The sequence below is a fragment of the Pantherophis guttatus genome, chromosome 2, assembly GCF_059756535.1.
Source record: "Pantherophis guttatus breed Tessera chromosome 2, ASM5975653v1, whole genome shotgun sequence".
NCBI classification, from domain to species: Eukaryota; Metazoa; Chordata; class Lepidosauria; order Squamata; family Colubridae; genus Pantherophis; species Pantherophis guttatus.
The window spans coordinates 50492735-50511977 of record NC_142064.1 but is presented as its reverse complement, the minus strand read 5'-3'; the positions used below and the strand labels follow the sequence as shown (position 1 = coordinate 50511977).

The window sequence follows — 19243 nt, the reverse complement described above, 5'->3', positions numbered from 1 at the left end:
AGGATACCCCATACTCATTGTAATGCCTGTTTTATTGCAACATGTAAAATGGGATCCATAGTTAATTTTTTCTGTAGGAATGAATGTTTTTGTTCTCATTTTTCCCCCATATTCTTATGTTCCCCTTTTTAAATTAAATGGTATAATCTAGTTTAATTTAGTTAATTAAGATTAGATTATTTTTAATTGTATAATTTCAATAAAATATTTTATGTGAATATCTATAAAAGTATGCAATCAAATAATTCATATTTTGTGTGCATTGTATAGCTGAACTTGGAGACTATGATCCATGCAAGAACACTGCAAGTTATGTTTCAGAGTACCGTTTTGTTCCTGACCAAAAAGAAGAATTAGAAGATGCCATAGAACAAATACACAAAACTCTGACGTAAGAATTTGGTTTTATTAACTAATGTCAAATGACAACTTGTGCAAAGAAAAAGCCTTAAAGAAGCAGATTTCTCTGAGAATGACCTTTCTTTGATTGCTTTTTAAAATATGCTTATTTATTTATTTTATTTATTTTATTTATTTATTTATTTATTTATTTTAAATTTATATACCACCCTTCTCCCTGAGGACTCAGGGCGGTGTACAGCCAGAATTAAAAAACATAAAATACAAGTATTAAAAAACAATTAAAATATATATAAATTTGGCCCAAAATTAAAAATACAAACCAATTCAAACATTTAAAATTTCTTCTTAAGCCAGCCCAGCTTGCTGGAAAAAGTGGGTTTTAAGGGCACGGTGGAAGGCACTAAGGTCTTGGATTTTCCTTATCTCTGGGGGCAACTGATTCCAGAGGGTAGGTACCCCCACAGAGAAGGCCCTCCCCCTGGGGGTCACCAGCCTACATTGATTGGCTGATGGCACCCTGAGGAGGCCCTCTCTGTGGGAGCGCACGGGACGATGGGAGGTCGTCGGTAGCAGCAGGCGGTCTTGAAGATAGTTTGGCCCGATGCCATGGAGCGCTTTAAAGGTGATAACCAGCACCTTGAAGCGCACCCGGAAGACCACTGGGAGCCAGTGCAGCTCGCGCAGGAGCAGTGTTACATGGGAGCGCCATGCTGCTCCCGTCACTACCCACGCTGCTGCATTCTGGACCAGTTGGAGCCTCCGGGTGCTCTTCAAGGGAAGCCCCATGTAGAGAGCGTTGCAGTAGTCAAGGCGAGAGGTGACGAGGGCATAAGTGACTGTGCATAGGGAATCCCGATCAAGAAAGGGCCGCAACTGGCGAATCAGGCGAACCTGACAAAAGGTCCCCCTGGTTACAGCTGTCAGATGTTCCTCCAAGGACAGCTGCATATCCAGGAGGTCTCCCAGATTGTGAGCCCTTTCTGTGGGGGCCAAAGACTCGCCCCCAATAGTCAGTGATGGAGTCAACTGACTATATCGGGATGCCGGGAGCCACAGCCACTCAGTCTTGGAAGGGTTGAGCTTGAGCCTGTTCCTCCCCATCCAGATCTGCACAGCCTCCAGGCACTGGGACATCACTTCAAGGGCATCATTGGGGTGGCCTGGGGTGGCGATGTACAGCTGGGTGTCATCAGCGTACTGATGGTATCTCACCCCGAAGCCACGGATGATCTCGCCCAGCGGCTTTACATAAATGTTGAACAGAAGGGGCGAGAGGACCGATCCCTGCGGCACTCCACAGATGAGAGGCCTCGAGGTCGACCTCTGCCCCCCTGCCAACACAAACTGTGACCGGTTGGAGAGAAAGGAGGAGAACCACCGCAACACGGTGCCTCCCACCGTGCTCCCATGGTGCTGGATCCCTTTCTTATCTATCCAGAACAAACGTAAATATAATACATTTTAGTTTAGTGTTTTCTAAATGCATATTACAGCCAGGATATGATTGTGATTTCTAACTGGAGATGTTGGTCTGAATATCTTACTGATTTGTTTTTCAAAATTATGGTTTACTTAGTAAAATACAGATGGCTAGGTTCATAACCATAGACAATTATCTAGGTGGAAGCATCTGGACAACTTTGTCTTGAGTTGGAAGCTAAGCAGGTCTTGGCCTGGCTTATATTTATATAGGAGACAGTCAGTGACTATTTGGGGTTATAAAGTAGAGTAGGAAGTTAAAATATACCCTAGGGTAAGGCAGTGAAAAATCACTTCTTTGCTGCTGCTAAGAAAATTTCAGAAATATTTCTGTGAAATTGTAGCAACTGAATTGACTTAAGAGGCTTCATGTTTTCATAATGATAAGTATATTTTACTAGATTTATAAACTATGGTTTATAAACAAATGAATTAATTTACATTTCATGTTATGCCAGACATGCATGCCACATTATGATTTAGCATATGCAAATCTCACCACTAAATAGTATAGATCAGTGATGGCTAACCTTTTTGCCACTGCGTTCCAAAGTGGGGGTCACGTGGGGGGTCACGTGTGCGCGTGCCCACACCCAGAATTCAATGTGGCCTGCACATGCGTGCATGACAGCAGGTGTGACCCCCTGCTTTTGGCACACAATGGCCCTATGGACCCAGTAGGCCCATTTTTTGAGGCTTTCTTGGAGCCTGGGGAGGGCGAAAACAGCCTTCCCCACCCCTCTGGAGGCTGGAAACAGCCCATTTCCCGACTCCCGGTGGGACCGGAAGGTCCTTTTTTCATTCTCCCCAGGCTCCAGAAGCTTTCTTGGAGCCTGGGGAGGTCGAAAATGGCCTTCCCCCCCGGAGGCCAGACACAGCCCATTTCGTGACTTCTGGTGTGCCCGGAAGGCCTGAAAATCATCTGGCTGGTGCACACATGTGCGCTGGAGCTGAGCTAGGGCAACGCTCATGTGCCCACAGATATGGCTCTGCATGCCACAGGTTTGCCATCACTAATATAGATGAACATGAAAAATACTGGTAGGAAATCCTGTATATCTATAGATTCAGAAGCATGACACGTTTAATCAAAGTGGTGGGGGTGAAAAAAAGATGAATAAACTACTAAAACTCTTGTATCTATAATCTTATAAATAGTGCATCACAGGGCAGTGATCAGGGTTAGGGTTAGGGTTTAACTGTAAACAATGAGTAATATAAATTCTACTGGTATTAGGACAGTTAATCACATGGACATAGTAGCAATTTGATTTTCTTTGTATTGAACAACAAATTCAATATGTTCTGTGATAGGTATTCCACAAAATCACAATAAAATAAATACTAAGTACAAGTAACTATAAAAGAGGAACTTTACTGCAGTGTAGTCAATTCATAGGGAGTTCTATAAGCAAACTGATTTTTGCCACATTCAAAGAAAGAGAATCAACATATTACATAAAATAGATCTGAATGGCCTAGAAAATTTACTGAAAGAGGTGTACAAAATGTAACCTTGTATTTTTTATAAAAGGTGCAATTACAACTGAATGTGGGTATAGATTCAATAGTCCCTGCGCCACAAGGGCAAGTCTACCAGACTTTTAACATTTTCCTCTGAAGGAAAGCTGTTGAAAATACTTACAAATTTGTTAAGGTTATAATTCTTCTAAATTTGGAGATGATCATTTCATGTAAGTATCTTGCTGACCTGAAAAAGATTTGCTTCTAAAATATATGTCTCTAAGGAGAGCAAACTGATCTTGTTGCCCTTCCAAATGCATAATGCTGCTTAAGAATTGACACTGCCTGCCCACAGTACATTATCAGACTGCATCTTGTGAAAACTCCTAGTACTTCGGTTTCTGCTGGAATAATTTTCAATATCTTTCAAAATTATCTTCAAAGTGAAAGAGCATAAACCCAAAGGAAAAGGTAGTAGCTTAGTAAGAAAACATAACCATATATTAGTCTTTACTTTGATCATTCCACTCTCTTGATGAAGAATTGCACTGGACACATATTTATTTTTATTTTTAATTTTTAATTTGATTTATATGCCGCCCTTCTCCGGAGACTCAGGGCGGCTTACAATGCGCTAAGCAATAGCCTTCATCCTTTTGTATATTTATACAAAGTCAGCTTATTGCCCCCACAACTGGGTCCTCAATTTACCTACCTTAGAAAGGATGGAAGGCTGAGTCAACCTTGAGCCTGGCGAGATTCGAACCTGCAGTAATTGCAAGCAGCTGGTCTTAATAACAGGGTGCTTTAGACCACTGTACTACCAAGGCTCTTACTTTAAATGTATATTCTCTCACTTTAAATGTATTTCTTAAAATATTGACTCTATGTTCTTTTGGGAATCAAAGTTTCTATACAGTCCCATTTGGGCTCCAAATAAAAACTGCATGAGCTTTAGCTGAAAATATTTTTCATATAGCTAGTACATGTATCTCTGAAATGGTAGAAGGTGTTGTAGTCCGCGAGCAGCCGGTGGAGCTGGCAGTGGAGTCGGACAGTGAGGAGGCTGAGGAGGAACATGGGCCAGTCTTGGAGTCTGGGGAAGGCTCGGATGAGGGCTCTGCAGGCAGAGATGGGGCCAGGGCCAACTGAGAGTTATACACAGACTCTGGAGCCTCCAGAGTCGGACATCAGAGAGGCAGAGGAACAGGAGGAGCCTGTTCCTAGTGCATGCATGCACAGAGCTGCCAGAAGGCAAGAACAGTTAAAACTAAAAGGAACGACTCGGGAGTAAGGCCTGGAGATGATTGGCCCCTCCCATGAGGCTTAAAAGAGGAACAAAGAAATGTGGGGCCCTTGCAGGAAAGCAACGTTGTTAATTCTGTTCCCAGTCAGCATCACTGTTTGATTCTGGACTCTGTGTGGCTTTGCCACGTAGGTCTTTGGCAGCATGTGAAGGGAGATAAAGGTTGGTGATAAAGACTTCTCCTGAAGGACTTTTTGCAACTAATTGGGACTCAGCTGTGAATGAACGCAATTCACAGTTGTTGCAATAAAAGAGGTTTTTGGGACTACTCGTGTGTTTTAACGACTCAGGAAGCCGAGGTCACAACAGATTGTATATTTTCCTAATTTTTGAAGGTTTTGGATTATATAACCCAGATGAACATCTTTTATAATTTGTAAGGATTTTAGTGTGCTGTATAAGATGTCCATTTAGCTAGACTTACTTTGTTCTGAATAAATACATCTAAGAATGTTATGGTAGTGCAGTGGTTAGAATGCGGTACTATAGAGCTAACTCACTGCTCACTCCAGGAATTCAATTCTGAATGGCTCAAGGTTGACTCAACGCCCATCCTTCCAAAGTCGTAAAATGAGGACCCAGATTGTTGGGGGCAATATGATGATCCTGTAAATTGCTTAGAGAGGGCTGTAAAGCACTGTGAAGTGGTATATAAGTCTGTGCTATTGCTATTTATTCAACAGGGGCCAAGTTCCAGCTGAGGCAGAACTGAATTACTTAGGAGTAGCAAAGACACTTGAAATGTATGGAGTGGATCTTTATCCTGTCTATGTAAGTAATATTTTTTAAAGTTAAAAGTCCCCAACCTTTTTGGTACCAAGCACTGGTTTTGTGGAAGACAATTTTTCCACAGACAGAGGAGGAAGAGCATGCAACCTAGATTCTCACATGCACAGTTTACAGTAGGGTTAGCGCTCCTATGGGAATATAATGACTGATGATCTAAAGTGGAGCTGAGACAGTGATGGGAAGTGGCTGCATATACATATGAGCTTCACTCCTCACCTCCAGCTGTGCAGCCTGCTTCCTTACTGGCTGTGGATCGGTTCAGGTCCTTGCCCTGGAGGTTGGTGGTCCCTATGTTAATAGAACTGTTGAATTATTTTCCTTGAAAAGGAAATTATAGTGCTGAACCACAAATTTATTTTTACTTTCTTCCATTCCAAAAGCAGTTTAGAAGATGTTCAAGAGGCTGAGCCTACTAGGTTTGTAGACTGTACTATATAATTCTCTGGATCCTGGACAGGGTCAGCAATCCTTGATTACCTGTTGCAAAGCAGTAATTCTGTTACTCTGGAACAAGATCCTTTTTTTAAAGACAAAAGTTAAATCTTTGAAAATTCATATTTGAGATAAGCATGGATTGGGGAACTTTCTGTTAAAGATTGTGGTTGCGTTGCTGTACAAAAGGCAAATAACTATTATAAAAAGTATAAGATTACAAATCTGAGGGATTTATTCTAAGTGTCATTAGAAGATAAAAGGAATATACATGCAACAGATATGTTCAGGCAAGAAATTATAAAAGTAACACAGAATCTGAGTAAAGTCCTTAAGAGGTTCAAAATAACAGGAAATAGATAATGAGTAGGCTCAGACTTAAGTGGAGGGAGTGGAAGCTTATTTAATATTGACAATGGATTTTTTTTATTTTTTTTGCAACTACTATAATGGAACCAGCTTAGAAAATGTTATTCTTTATCTCTATACAGTGATCTTTATGAAAAGCATTTTTCTTTTGAAAAAAGTATCACATTAACAAATACAATTTAACTTAATTTAACATTTTTTTCCAGGGTGAAAACAAATCTGAATATTTTCTGGGATTGAAGCCTATAGGAGTAGTTGTTTATAAGAATAAAAAGCAAGTAGGAAAGTATTTTTGGTAAGTAAAATCTATAGCCCATATCAAAATGGATGGTAAGCAACAATACATATGCAAACTTTGTTCCTTCTTTTCCATCTGTTCAATCTTCCAAGTACCGTAAATATTTTTCCTTCAATTGGTAAAGAAAAAAGTCCCTTTGATTGAGATGTGAGTCCTGATGATTGCGTGAATACACCCATGTATGCTTTGATAACTACATACATAGTCTTCTGTTTATAACCATAATAGAGTTTGCTCATTATGGTCATAAGTTGTGATGATGTAAAGCAGGTGATCACGTGTCCAACCTGATTTTACAACCTTTTCTTTCAGTAGTTGTTAAGTGAATCGCTTGGTCATTAAGTGAATCAGTTGTTAAGCAAACCCATGGTTGCTCTAGGGCATTTTTGCAAAAACTGGAAATAAAAGCCGATTTTTGGTAAAAAGTCAAATTGTGGTCATATGACTGAGAGATCCCACAATTCAACCCTATGCTACAAATAATCTCTTCTGTCGGTAAAGTGTTAACAGGTTCTAGTCTCTTTGCATACACACCACTGTATTCAGTTATTACCTGCATCTATAATGTATTACTTGCATTTTGTACTGCAATAAAACAGCTTGGGGGAAATACACTTAGGGTCATTGTGGGCTATGGAATGCTTATTTCCAATTTAGAATTAATGTCTGATCTATCTATTATAGAGAATTGGTATAGATATACCTATATGTTTCTAAGGAATTAAAGAATGGCTACTGTATTAACTTTTTATAGTTAGAGTGATTCTTTCAATATTTCCCGATTAAATTCATTTCTATCTTTATGTGTTTTTTTTCTTTTTTTAAAAAACATTTTAGGCCTAGAATTACCAGGGTCCACTTCAAAGAAGCTCATTTTGAACTTAGAGTTTTGGGAAAAGATGTAAGTTTATATTTTTATAATTTTAAATTAAGTGTATTATAAAGGTAAAGGTTCCCCTCGCACATATGTGCTAGTCGTTCCCAACTCTAGGGGGCGGTGCTCATCTCCGTTTCAAAGCTGAAGAGCCAGTGCTGTCCGAAGATGTCTCCGTGATCATGTGGCTGGCATGACTAAATGCCAAAGGCGCATGGAATGCTGTTACCTTCCCTATAAAGGTGGTCCCTATTTTTTTACTTGCATTTTTTATGTACTTTTGAACTGCTAGGTTGGCAGAAGCTGGGACAAGTAATGGGAGCTCACCCTATTACGCAACACTAGGGATTCAAACCGCTGAACTGCCGAATTTTCGATCGACAAGCTCAGCGTCTTAGTCACTGAGCCACCCGTGTCCCTTAAGTACAACCCTGTAAAAAGTGTGAAAACAATAAAAGGCATTAATAAGCTGGCTCCGTGATTGTGGGCCAAACTGACACACTTCACAGTTTAAGTGTTGTGAGGAAAATAGGAGGCAGGAATATTTACACTAACTTGAGTAGTACAAAATAAAGGTAGGTTATAGATCCAATAATTTCAGAATATAAATAATTGTGAGATTTATGGGTAAATCTGCAAAGGATTGTTCTGTAGACAACTATAAGTAGTCAGTCAAGGATGGTAATTGAAGTAAGAATTTCCATCACCAAGCAATGTGATCATAAAGCATGACATCACATGACTACTTAACAATGGAAATCACACATTGTTAAATGAGTCCCAGGCAGCTTACAAGCAGGCAGCCATGTAAGGTATAGGGCCAGGGATGGCTGTTGCCATGTCTTGGCCTGCAAGACATGGAAATGTGGAAAGCCGGAGTGGTTGGGGAGGGGAGGGCGTGCAAGGAATAGTTCCATTGTGGTAGGATCAGGAGTGGGTATTTCCAGGCAGAGGATTGTGCAAGCAATTTATGACCTTCCCTGTCAGCTTCCCCATTGATTTTGCTTGTGGAAAGCCAGCAGGGAAAGTTGCAAACAGTCATCACATGACCATGGGCTATCACAAGGCAATTGCCAAGTACCCAGATTGTGATAATGTGACTGCAGTGGTTCTGTGATGGCCAGAACTTCAAGGACAAGTAAGTCTTTTTCAGTACCATCATAACTTTATTATTATTATTATTAATGGGAAAAATTGTAGAAAATAATTGGTAATACCTCAGCTACTGCTCTTTTGTTTACCTCTTACATTTGAGGTGGGGCTTTTAAAGTTCTTATCATGTAGCATTCCCTGACACGATACCCTCCGGATTATGTCTGGCAGTTATAATTCCAACACATGGGAGCCAGTTTGCTCTAGTGATTAAGGCATCGGTCTAGAAACCAGGAGATTGATTTCCAGTCTTGCCTTAGGCACGAAAGCCTCAGTGGGTGACTTTAGGCAGTCACTGTCTCTAGCCCATAACATCAGGCATGGGTGACAAGCCAATCAATCAATTCCAGTCACAAGTAAATGTTCTACTTTTGGTTGATCCAAAACAGACCCTGAACTTGTAGGAAAACACTAGGAAGAAAAAGTTGTAATTCTAACACAACTGTTACAGTAGAACGTTTGCACTGCCTGTAATGTCTACATAAATGAGACCACATGAAAGTAAAGCAGCTAATGTATAATGTATGCATATAATAAATGTGCCTGTATGAATGTCATGGTGGCCTATAGGTGGAGCTCTCACTTCCCAATCAGGAGGCCGTGAGCTCGATCCTAGTTAGCGACAGATATTTCTCTATCTGGGCACAAAGAGAAAGTATTTACTGTGAATTCCACATAGGAATCAGCAAGGGCATCAAGCCAGTAAATGCTCAGCTCCATTCAGTTGCCTGACTTCCTCCCAATGCAAGGGATTGCAGCAGGGGTGAGTTCTACTTACTTTTACTACCGGTTCATAATGGGAGCATGTGCAACGGGAGCTCGCTTTGCGTGTGCGCGCGAGCTTCTGCGCATGCCCAGATCATCAATTATGATGTCTGGGCGGGTGGGCGGACAAAACCAGGCACAACTCACCACTGGATTGCAGGGTCACTAAAAGAAAAAAAATGTGTCTGTATATGACTTGATTTTGTTACTAATCCTGATTAAAACCATTCTTATTTTAGTTAAATGATGAAATTATATTTTTGCACTACAATTGGGATTGTATATACTGGCCATCACAGTAATTCAGTAATGAAGAAACAAAGAGATAGGGACAGAGTTTGCCCAAAACTTTTTGGTATTGGAAACGTTCTACATACGGTAGAAATGTTAGCTGGAGTGATGATTCCTATTTTAAATGGCAGTGAAGTAGTATCCATATTTGGTGATTGCAAAATGAATAGAGCAAACTGCTTGGTAATAGTAACTCGAGATCAAAAAGTTAACTCTTATTCTTCCAAGATCTCCAATCTGAGGATGAGAGGGATCAGAAACAAAGCAAATTTACCCAACAAATAACAAAGTTTAGGAGGGTCTGTGTCAAAGTAAATCAATAAATATTTGATACCTATATCTTTGTAGCTTTATGGGCTACATGATATAGAAGTGTTTTGCAATGACTTTCTTCCAGGACATTTCTTCAGCTTCTCAATCTAGCATGCAGCTCTGTTATTCTCTCAGTCAAATATTTACCAGGTTCATTCTTGTTAGCTTCCAACTTACTTCCAACAAGATCAGCCAGGTACTGATACTTGCTGAAACATGTTTGGGTAGATGGACTGTCTAAAATTCAGTCCTGAGGGGTAGAAAGTAGCAATCACACATGTGCTGTTGATAAATTACCAATTGAAGTGTAAGGTGAAATTAGTTGGAGAGATCATTCCCAAAACACATTCTTAAATTGTGTGTAATATATACTCGTTATCTTTTTTAAAAATGCAGTAGTTTTTTTATGTCTCGTTGACTTATTTCAAGTATTTTATCTTTTTTAGCTGAAAACCTTACACAGCAGCTCATAAAGGACCTGCTTTAAAAAAAGGATCCTTTTACAAGCTTGCTGTCTAAAAACCAGAATATACCCACTTGCACGCACACACCCACACGCATAAAGAGATTGGGATAGAGCACGAAGAAAGAAGCTCCTTTAAGCATAATTTCTGAATATGTCTAGCTGCAAAAGAAAAAATTCCAGAACTACAAACATTTGAATCCTAGCTGAGACAGTGGTCTGGCCTTGTTTTCCATCTTTCTCTCTGCTGTTTCCCTGAGAGAGGGAGCAGATCCATTAAGCTGTTTCTTTCCTCTGATTTTTCAGTGGAATGGTCCTGTTTTTCATTTCTCTTTTTGAAAAAGGAACATGTTAAAGGAATGCTGCTGAATGATAAGGTCTCTCAACATTGCTGTTAGAAGATACCTAGTGTATATCTTGTGTGAAACATATAGATTGTGTGAATATTGTGTAATTCAGCAGTATAATTGACATTTCCAAGTTGAAACTCCAGAGTGATTCAAACCAGGGGTGAAATCTAAATTTTTTTGCTACCAGTTCTGTGGGCGTGGCTTAATTAGTGGGCGGGGCTTGGTGGTAAAGTGACTGGGTGGGCGTGGCCAAGTCAATGTCACTTCTTTGCCCTTTTTTAACCTACAAAACACAACACAACACAACTGGCTCACCCACAATGTAAAAGCAGCTGTGCTAGACTCAAAATGGCCCCACAACAAGCAGGAACCTCACACAGCCACAAAAAGCCCAAAAAACCAACTTTCACACTTTACACACACAAAATTCCACATACAGCTTTGTGAGATTTTGTGTGTTTGTGTAGTTAGAGTGAAACACTACAGAAACACACTAAATCTCAGAAAGCTGCACAAATATTATTTTATTTTAATTTATTTTTATTTTTATATAAAAGCAGCTAAATTTAAAATTTCCTAAACTTTAAATGGCTAGGTCTAAAAAAAGAACAACTTAAAAAAACCCCAATTAACTATTTTTTTTTAAGCTCCCAAAGGGGAAACAAACTTACCCAATAGAACAGGGGTCTCCAACCTTGGCAACTTTAAGACTTGTGGACTTCAACTCCCAGTTGAAGTCGACAAGTCTAGGCAGGAAGGCAGGCAGGCAGAAAGAGCTGCTCACCAATGAGCTTGATTGCAGGCAGGGAGATTCAGTTGCTTGCTGATGCATGGATTGCGATTGTCATGCAACCAGCAGCTAAGGTAAGCAAGCTGGAGGCTGGGAGGGGGAGAAAAAAAAACCTTTTTTCTTTTACATGGCTCTGGCGATCCAAGATGAGTTGCCTGATTAGCAGGCAACTCAGCTGGGATGTCAGAGCTTGGATGGTCAGAGCCATTTAAAAGGAAAAAAAGGCTCTGATGATCGTGGGGTTCAGCTGGGCATGGGGGGCGGGGGCAGGGATTTTTGCTACCGGTTCTCCGAACTGCCCACCGCCATCTCTATGTACTCGCCCGAGCCGGTCCGAACCAGGAGCATTTCACCCGTGATTCAAACCATCAAATTGTACATTCCCAAATCAATTTGGAAAGTTTCAAACCATATTAAAGATGTAACAGACTTTTGTATATGTGTACATGTATTTTTTCTATCTGAAAATCTAAATGTATTCAATTTTCTGCATTGATATGAATGTCCAAACTGCATTGCATCTATTTTCCAAATCTGTTCGGATTGATTTTAATGATAACGTTCCAATGAAATTCTAGTAGAAAATAGGTCAAAATGTGGATTGATCAATGCTATCTTTAAATGATTATAGAACTGGTTGAACAGTTATACCCAGTTACTATACATCAAGTAACTTCACACTGAGATGGAAGGAGATGTCAAGTGGAATATTACAGAACCTTGTTCTAGGCACTGTATTCAACATATTTATAAATTACTTTGATAGGGGATTACAAAATACGTTATCCAAGGGAATGCTAAGCATCTATTTTATCAGTCTCAAAATACAGAATTTTGACAAGCTGGAACAATAGACAGAATCCACAAAGAAAAACTTTAATACTGTGTCCTTCATTTGAATAGGAAAAATCAAAGGGTGTAACCTTAATTTACAGCGGTACATGTGTAAAGGATATGAATTTTTTGGTGATTCACAAGCTGAACCTGTGCCAATAGTGTATGCACCTCCCCTGCACCTCCAAATAAAAGAAATCTAATCCTAGGCTGAAATCAACGAAAATATAGTGCCAAGATTACCCACAAAGTGATTGTTTTTCTCTGTTTTGTGTTGATCATATCATACCTAGAATATTGTTTCTGGTTCTGAGTATCACATTTTAGAAAAGCCATTTGTTTGTTTGTTTGTTTGTTTGTTTATTTATTTATTTATTTATTTATTTATTTATTTATTTATTGGTTCGATTTATATGCCACCCTTTTCCAGAGACTCAGGGAGGCTTACAATGCGTTAAGGAATAGCCTTCATACTTTTGTATATACCTGCTTAGTAGGGTTTTCGCCCCCCCCACCCAGTGGTGTTCTTTTTATACAAAGTCAGCTTATTGCCCCCACAATCTGGGTCCTCATTTTACCTACCTCGAAAGGATGGAAGGCTGAGTCAACCTTGAGCCTGGTGAGATTTGAACTTGCAGTAACTTCAGGCAGCTGGTGTTACTTAACAGTGCTTTTAATCTGCTACGCCACCAAGGCTCTTATTAGAGTGTGGTTTGACTTTCCATATTGAAGGAGATTAGAACTTGGTTTCCTAATGTTTTCTGTTTGCTAGATTTTTAAAAGAAAACATGTCACAGATGCTCACTATGTCAATTATTATTTGATAAAGTGTATATATAGTTTCTATTTCAAGTATCTTAGAATATAACGTCGAGGATGCAAATAGTATTTCAGATGCACCCCAATGATCTTATAATTTATTAGTGGGGCTAGAAGGGTGATATTCAAGAAGGAAGTTAAATCCTGCAATACTGTGTACTTTAAAAAATTAGTGCTTTATAAGGTTGTATAGGGTTTTTTCATTTTAAAAGTCAATCTGTTATAATAAGATTATTTTTATTCATGTTTTAGATATTGTATAAACAATAGCAGATTTTCTTTGGTTGTTAAAAGTACTCTAATTCCACTTACATTTTCTATGAATGAATTAAACTGACAGTTTCATTGAAAGGGTAATATTTTTTGTGCCCAAATTTCCTTTTTAAAAAGAAATGTTTAGAACATTTCGATAGAAGTGATTTCATGAAGAAAAAAAAACACTTCAAACTTTCTTCAGTACCATTTTCTGTACATCTCACGGTTGATAAACATCTATTTAGAATAATTTCTGCTAATTTCTGCATATCTCTCAGTGATTTGAGCATTACTTTTGTTGTAGGTCAGTCCTATATCTTGGTATGCTCTACAAATCAATTTGTATTTAAAACAACTCTGGTGCATATATTTGGTTCCCAGTTAATGAGCCAAAGGAAGACAAAAGCCCTACCAACATTCAAAATTATTTAAATAGTACTTGAGGTAATGCCTGATCTCCCAAGATAAAGTGATCAAAGTTTCTACACTGTATCAGTAGGCATAACTTCAGTAAAATTCTCAATGATCACAAATGGTGTTTGATCTAGGAGGCTAGACATAAAAAAATGTATTTAGCACTTACATGCTCAGTATATTAAGTGCAAATCCTTTACATCAGAGTGATCCCCATAATATTATCATTTTTTTTTATTTCAGTGTAATGAAACTTCCTTCTTTTTTGAAGCACACAACAAAACTGCATGCAAGCATTTATGGAAATGTTGTGTAGAACAGCATACGTTCTTCAGGTAAGTGAGCTGAAACTCTGAGGAATCTGTTACTGAATGACAGTAAAAAGGTATATCTGAGTAGTTTATGGAAGATATATTTAAATCTTATCTGAAGTTTAAAAATCAAGTATTTCGGATTCTTTTGTTTGTACCTGTGTTTAAGATAGGTGTGCACATTTCATTACACTGGTTTTGATCCAAAAATAAGAATGGAAGATAAGTAGCCACTGGCTTTGGTCTACAACTGCACAAGCAAGATTTTTCCAATTACAGTAATGAGTAACTCTGAGATGGTGATTTTTCTTAACTTAGTCTTTTTTTTTTCCTGCTTGTCCGGGGTCCATTTTTTGTAACCCAAATGGGCAGCAAAGATTTTTCCTATACCAAGGAAAGCCCTTGCACAGAACAAATGGTAGAACCATAGAACTAATGGTTAGGGTCTCCTACTCGAGCAGGGGGTAGAAGACCTCAAAGATCCTTTCCAACCCTATTATTCTATGTTCTCTGAATATTAGCCCTCAGACATGAATGAATCAAAAAGAAAATACAGGTAGTCCTTGACTTGCACTCACAGTTGTTAAGTGAATCACATCATGGTGGCTCAGCAGACTGATAGCATTGTGATTAACACCAGCTGTCTGCAATTATTGTAAGTTCGAATCTCACCAGGCTCAAGGTTGACTCAGCCTTCCATCCTTTCTAAGACAGGTGAAATGAGGACCCAGTTTGTGGAGGCAATAAGCTGACTTTGTATAAATATACAAAAGTATGAAGGCTATTGCTTGCCTGAGTCTCCAGAGAAGGGCAGCATATAAATCAATTTTTTTTTAAAAAAAGTGAATCCGGCTTCCTCCATTGACTTTGCTTGTTGGAAGCTGATTGGGAAGGTCTCAAATGGCAGTCATGGACCCTGGGATGCTGCAACCATCAGAAATACATGCTGGTATTTCAGTCCTGAAAAAAACACAGGCACTGTGGTCTCAGTTCTTACCCAAGAAAACCAGGAGCCATCTCTGTGGAAATATAGTGCCAAGGATCTGACATATAATTGAATAAGGTTTGGTGGCAAGCAAAGAGTAATGCACAAGAAACTTTAAGAGAAAAATGACGAGGTGTATTCAGGCTACCCTCAAAAAACATCCCCAATGAAGATTTCCCCTTCTTCAGTCTTGTTCCTTTCTTAAAGTATCAAATATTCAGCATTTCTTCTGTGGAGGTGAAAATTCGTGTGATTTTAAAAATTAATATTTGTATGGATCTATTTGTATGAACTTAAAAAAAAAACTATGTGATTTCCAGTTCTCAAAGAAAAAAAAAACACTGCAGTGAAAAATCGCCCTTCAATTATGATTGGGAGGGGATGGGGAGGGAGGTGCTGCTGGATCTCTGGTAGCCAGAGTGAAAACTGTCATGGAAGTGCAGAGCCTGCCAGTAGGATGGAAAATTTTGCAGTTTGTCAATTGCAGCCAGCGCATCACAAATAACCTTGTGGGAGGTGTTTTTCTGAAATAATCAAACTTTCAAAGCAGAGTATCTCAGACCAGCTTCAATTTACAGGAAGTTGGTGACAAGATGGACAGCTGATTCTGAGCATATGAGCCCCCAGTAGTAATAGAGAAGGAGATTATGTGCAATCAATATTCTCTTTTATTTATGGCTAGTCCTACAAAGACAAATGTACTCTGTGTTTTAAATTGAAACAGAATGCCAGAAAATGAATCTAATTCTCTATCAAGAAAACTTGGCAAACTTGGATCTCTTGGTTATAAACATCGATACAGGTAAGAATAAGATAATGTTACTGTTGTGACTTGAAGCTATATTTCAAGATGCATTTATGTGGTGTTTTTTCTTAGTTCATGGAATCTGGAAGTTTAGGTATTGTTGCTGTGATTTTCAGTCCATTTTTTGAGACAAATATTATAATCAAAGCTTTAAAAGGGATTTGAGGAACTCATCTCCAGCCTTTTATTAAAATTACAGCTGCAGAGTTTGTAAAGCTGAAATATGCTTTAATATTTTAAGAGTTCTGTTTACAAATATATAGTTCGTTGGTTGATTGTAATGGCATGTAGTAACTTATTGGAGTCAAAATGTATTCCTGGTAATTTCATGGATATTAAATGTTTCTGCCTTGCTGGACTGCAGTATCATAAACAATTGGATGGCTTTTTTGTGTGTGTGTGATGAGGGAGAATAGATGTATGTGCCTGTATATCGTTTCCTTCATGTATACTTGGAGTAGATAAGTTTCTTCTACTTGGAAATGACTGGAAATATAGCCAGCATATTTAAATTTTATATTCTGAATCATTAGGACATTTACTGTCATTTTAGGTTCAGTTTGTAAGTTTGTTAGGAATGTAACTCTGTGATTACTTAAAACTGAATGCTTTAGAAATTATCGTAAGCAATGAGCTATCCCAAATTTGGGGCTAGCAAATAGTATTTGGGTTTGAAAGAGCCATAGGACACTAATGGTAATAAAAAATAAAGTTTTACAGCATCAACTTCTCCTGGGATTTCTTAATTTAAATGTGATGTAAATATAAAGTGTGTATATTATGGCAGCTTATGAGAAGCATGACTCTTCTTCTTTCTTACCCTCATAACTGAGTAAAGAGTCCCACTCTGAAAAATGATTAAATTATGATTTAAAAATGTTAGCATGGACACATATTTGAAGATACATGCCTAAGTTTTATGTACTGTTAGAACCCATCACAACTGGGACAGTAAAGTATACCACACTATATTTCTGCCTGATCTGGCTTGACAAGGCCTTGAGTTTGTGTTGTTTAACCTGAAAAGGTTATTCGATCAGATATGCAACAATAAGGAGAAAAGCACATAATAACAGTAGAATGTCTCTTTGTTCTAAACTGTTTTATAAAGTATTTACAGAACATTGTTCGTCATTTAAATTCTGAAATTCTTGTATGTTTTCCTTACATTAAGTGTCTAAATCTTGAATCTGGGCACTATAATTGACATTTGTTTAGCTAACTGTAATTGTTTTGTGTGGAGCTAATGGTATACACTACAGCGTGTGCAGAATGTGGAGATCTGTTCACTGCATCTGGTGTGAACACACCAATCTGTACTGAAGTAGGTACACTTCTTGACTATTAGCCAGTCAAGTTCAGGGTTTTGTTTTTGGTAGGTAATAGTATCTAATAGATTGCTATTCCAGGCCTGGTTTTTTTTTTTAAATATATGCTTGACTTGTACACATCATCTTAGATCAGGGCTTTAAATTAGCAAGCTTCAGTCAATTTCTGTGTTTCATACACTCGAAAGAATATTTCTGTATTTAGGCCCTTAACACAAGTTTTATTCACTTTATATAGATTCTTTAGTAACTTTCTTAAGAAAAGTAACAAATGCAAAAAAAAATAGAAGCATTTAACAGAATTATATATTGTACAGTTAGCTCTATAAACAGGAATATTGGGATTTTAAATAAGGTTCCCTAGGGAAGGGAGTTAGTTTGGTTGCTACTTAAGTGGAATAATTCAAGGGTACCTTTAAGCTGAAGTTAAAGATAACATTACTAATGAGCAGAGCAGTTCTTTGGAGGGTGAGATGGAGAATCCAAGGTGAGAGAAGTCTTCAGCAAGGTAGCAGGGTTTATTTTTATTACCTTATTTTGTTACAAACAGGGTCCATCTCATTGATTCATATGGCAGGAAAATAAATGACTCCATTACTGGTATAGCTTTCTGTTCTTCCAGAGCCATGTCAGAGGACCAGAGAACTTTGGGTCCCAGGCAGTGGTGGGCTGCTGCTGGTTCAGATTGGTTTGGGTGAACTGGTAGTTATGACCTGCGTGTCGGCCTGCCATCCACCCCAGCACTATGCCGTCCTATTTAGCAACATTTTTTAAGCTGCACCTATGCATGCAAGCTGCATGCGCGAGCAAAGTGCATGCGCGCACCCTCACATTTTTGGTACTGGGCGAACCGGTTGTTAATTCATGTGCCACCCGTCTCTGGTCCCAGGGGAGCCCTTTTCTCTTCCACTGTACTCCCTTTACTTTCTGTTTGGCACCAGAGGTCTGTCGATAGACACACAGAGAAAGCTTCTAAAATCACAATTTCTAAAGACAGATCTCTGAATTCTTGAATCTTTGAAAACGTATCTCTAGGACACTCTCATAGATATCCTAGTGTATCAGCCACATTGATTATTATGAATTGGAAACTGGGGATGGCATCAGCAGTTTGTCTTTTGGAATGAAGGGGAACCATACCTGCTGATATTCCACTTGTCTATCTTTTAGCCCAGCTGGATGGCAGTATCTAGGTAACCTTGACTGATCTTGGTAGGCTGGAATAGGAAGTCAAGGAAACATCCTGGAAGAAGGCAACAACAAGCCATTTTTCTATTGGTGCCAAGAAGACTACATAGTAATTGCTTCAGTCTGCTTTGCAACATGTTGATGTGGATACATAGTTGTGTCTAAAGACATAGTTACCACTAGAAAAGAAAGCAAGGTAAAGTAAGGATAAAGTGCTATGAGAAATGAGGTTTGAATGCCATAAGACTGAATTGCACTGATTATGAAATTTACTACGTTTCCTAGGGTAGGTAACCACTTTCTACTCTTGGAAACAGTCCTAGTTTAAATTTATCATACTAGTGGCCTTAACAATAATAATAGCTTGTGGTCCTAAGGTCACATGCCAGATTTTGGATAAATTTGAAGACAGGTTTTTCACCAAGTGACCAACTGTGGTATGAGCAAATAAACTGAAGATCAGATGTTGGATTAAATAAGTGAATCAGGGAACTCCATATTGTATTAAATGGTAATTGTTGGGTTGAGATTAGTTTCTTAGGCCTGAGAAGTTGATTATGATGAAAGGGCTTTTCGTAGATATACACATCAACTTTTGGAGGACAATTGATGATAGTGAAGATGGTAATTTTAGACTAAAGGCATTTTATAGGCACATGAAATGTTGCATTCTTCAAAATGTATAGGCAATACAAACTCAATGGCAAAATAATCTGGTATTTCTAGGGGTAAGGGATAGCAGCAAAGACTCAATGAAATTGTCTGGTTTTTTTCAGGAAGTATTTTTGGGAAAAAACTCACTTTATT

The 19243-nt window shown here is 38.5% G+C and overlaps 1 protein-coding gene across 2 annotated transcripts in view; it reads left to right on the top strand.

Moving 5' to 3' along the window:
- Positions 1 to 19243, top strand: part of EPB41L4A (erythrocyte membrane protein band 4.1 like 4A) — a 95546-nt gene that overhangs the window by 49461 nt on the left and 26842 nt on the right. For both annotated transcript variants that reach the window (XM_034432756.3, XM_034432755.3), the window contains exons 7-12: positions 271 to 391; positions 5296 to 5383; positions 6409 to 6497; positions 7338 to 7401; positions 14063 to 14154; positions 15840 to 15917. In XM_034432756.3, the coding sequence (XP_034288647.1) occupies positions 271 to 391; positions 5296 to 5383; positions 6409 to 6497; positions 7338 to 7401; positions 14063 to 14154; positions 15840 to 15917 (532 nt within the window). The remainder of the gene's footprint in view (positions 1 to 270; positions 392 to 5295; positions 5384 to 6408; positions 6498 to 7337; positions 7402 to 14062; positions 14155 to 15839; positions 15918 to 19243) is intronic.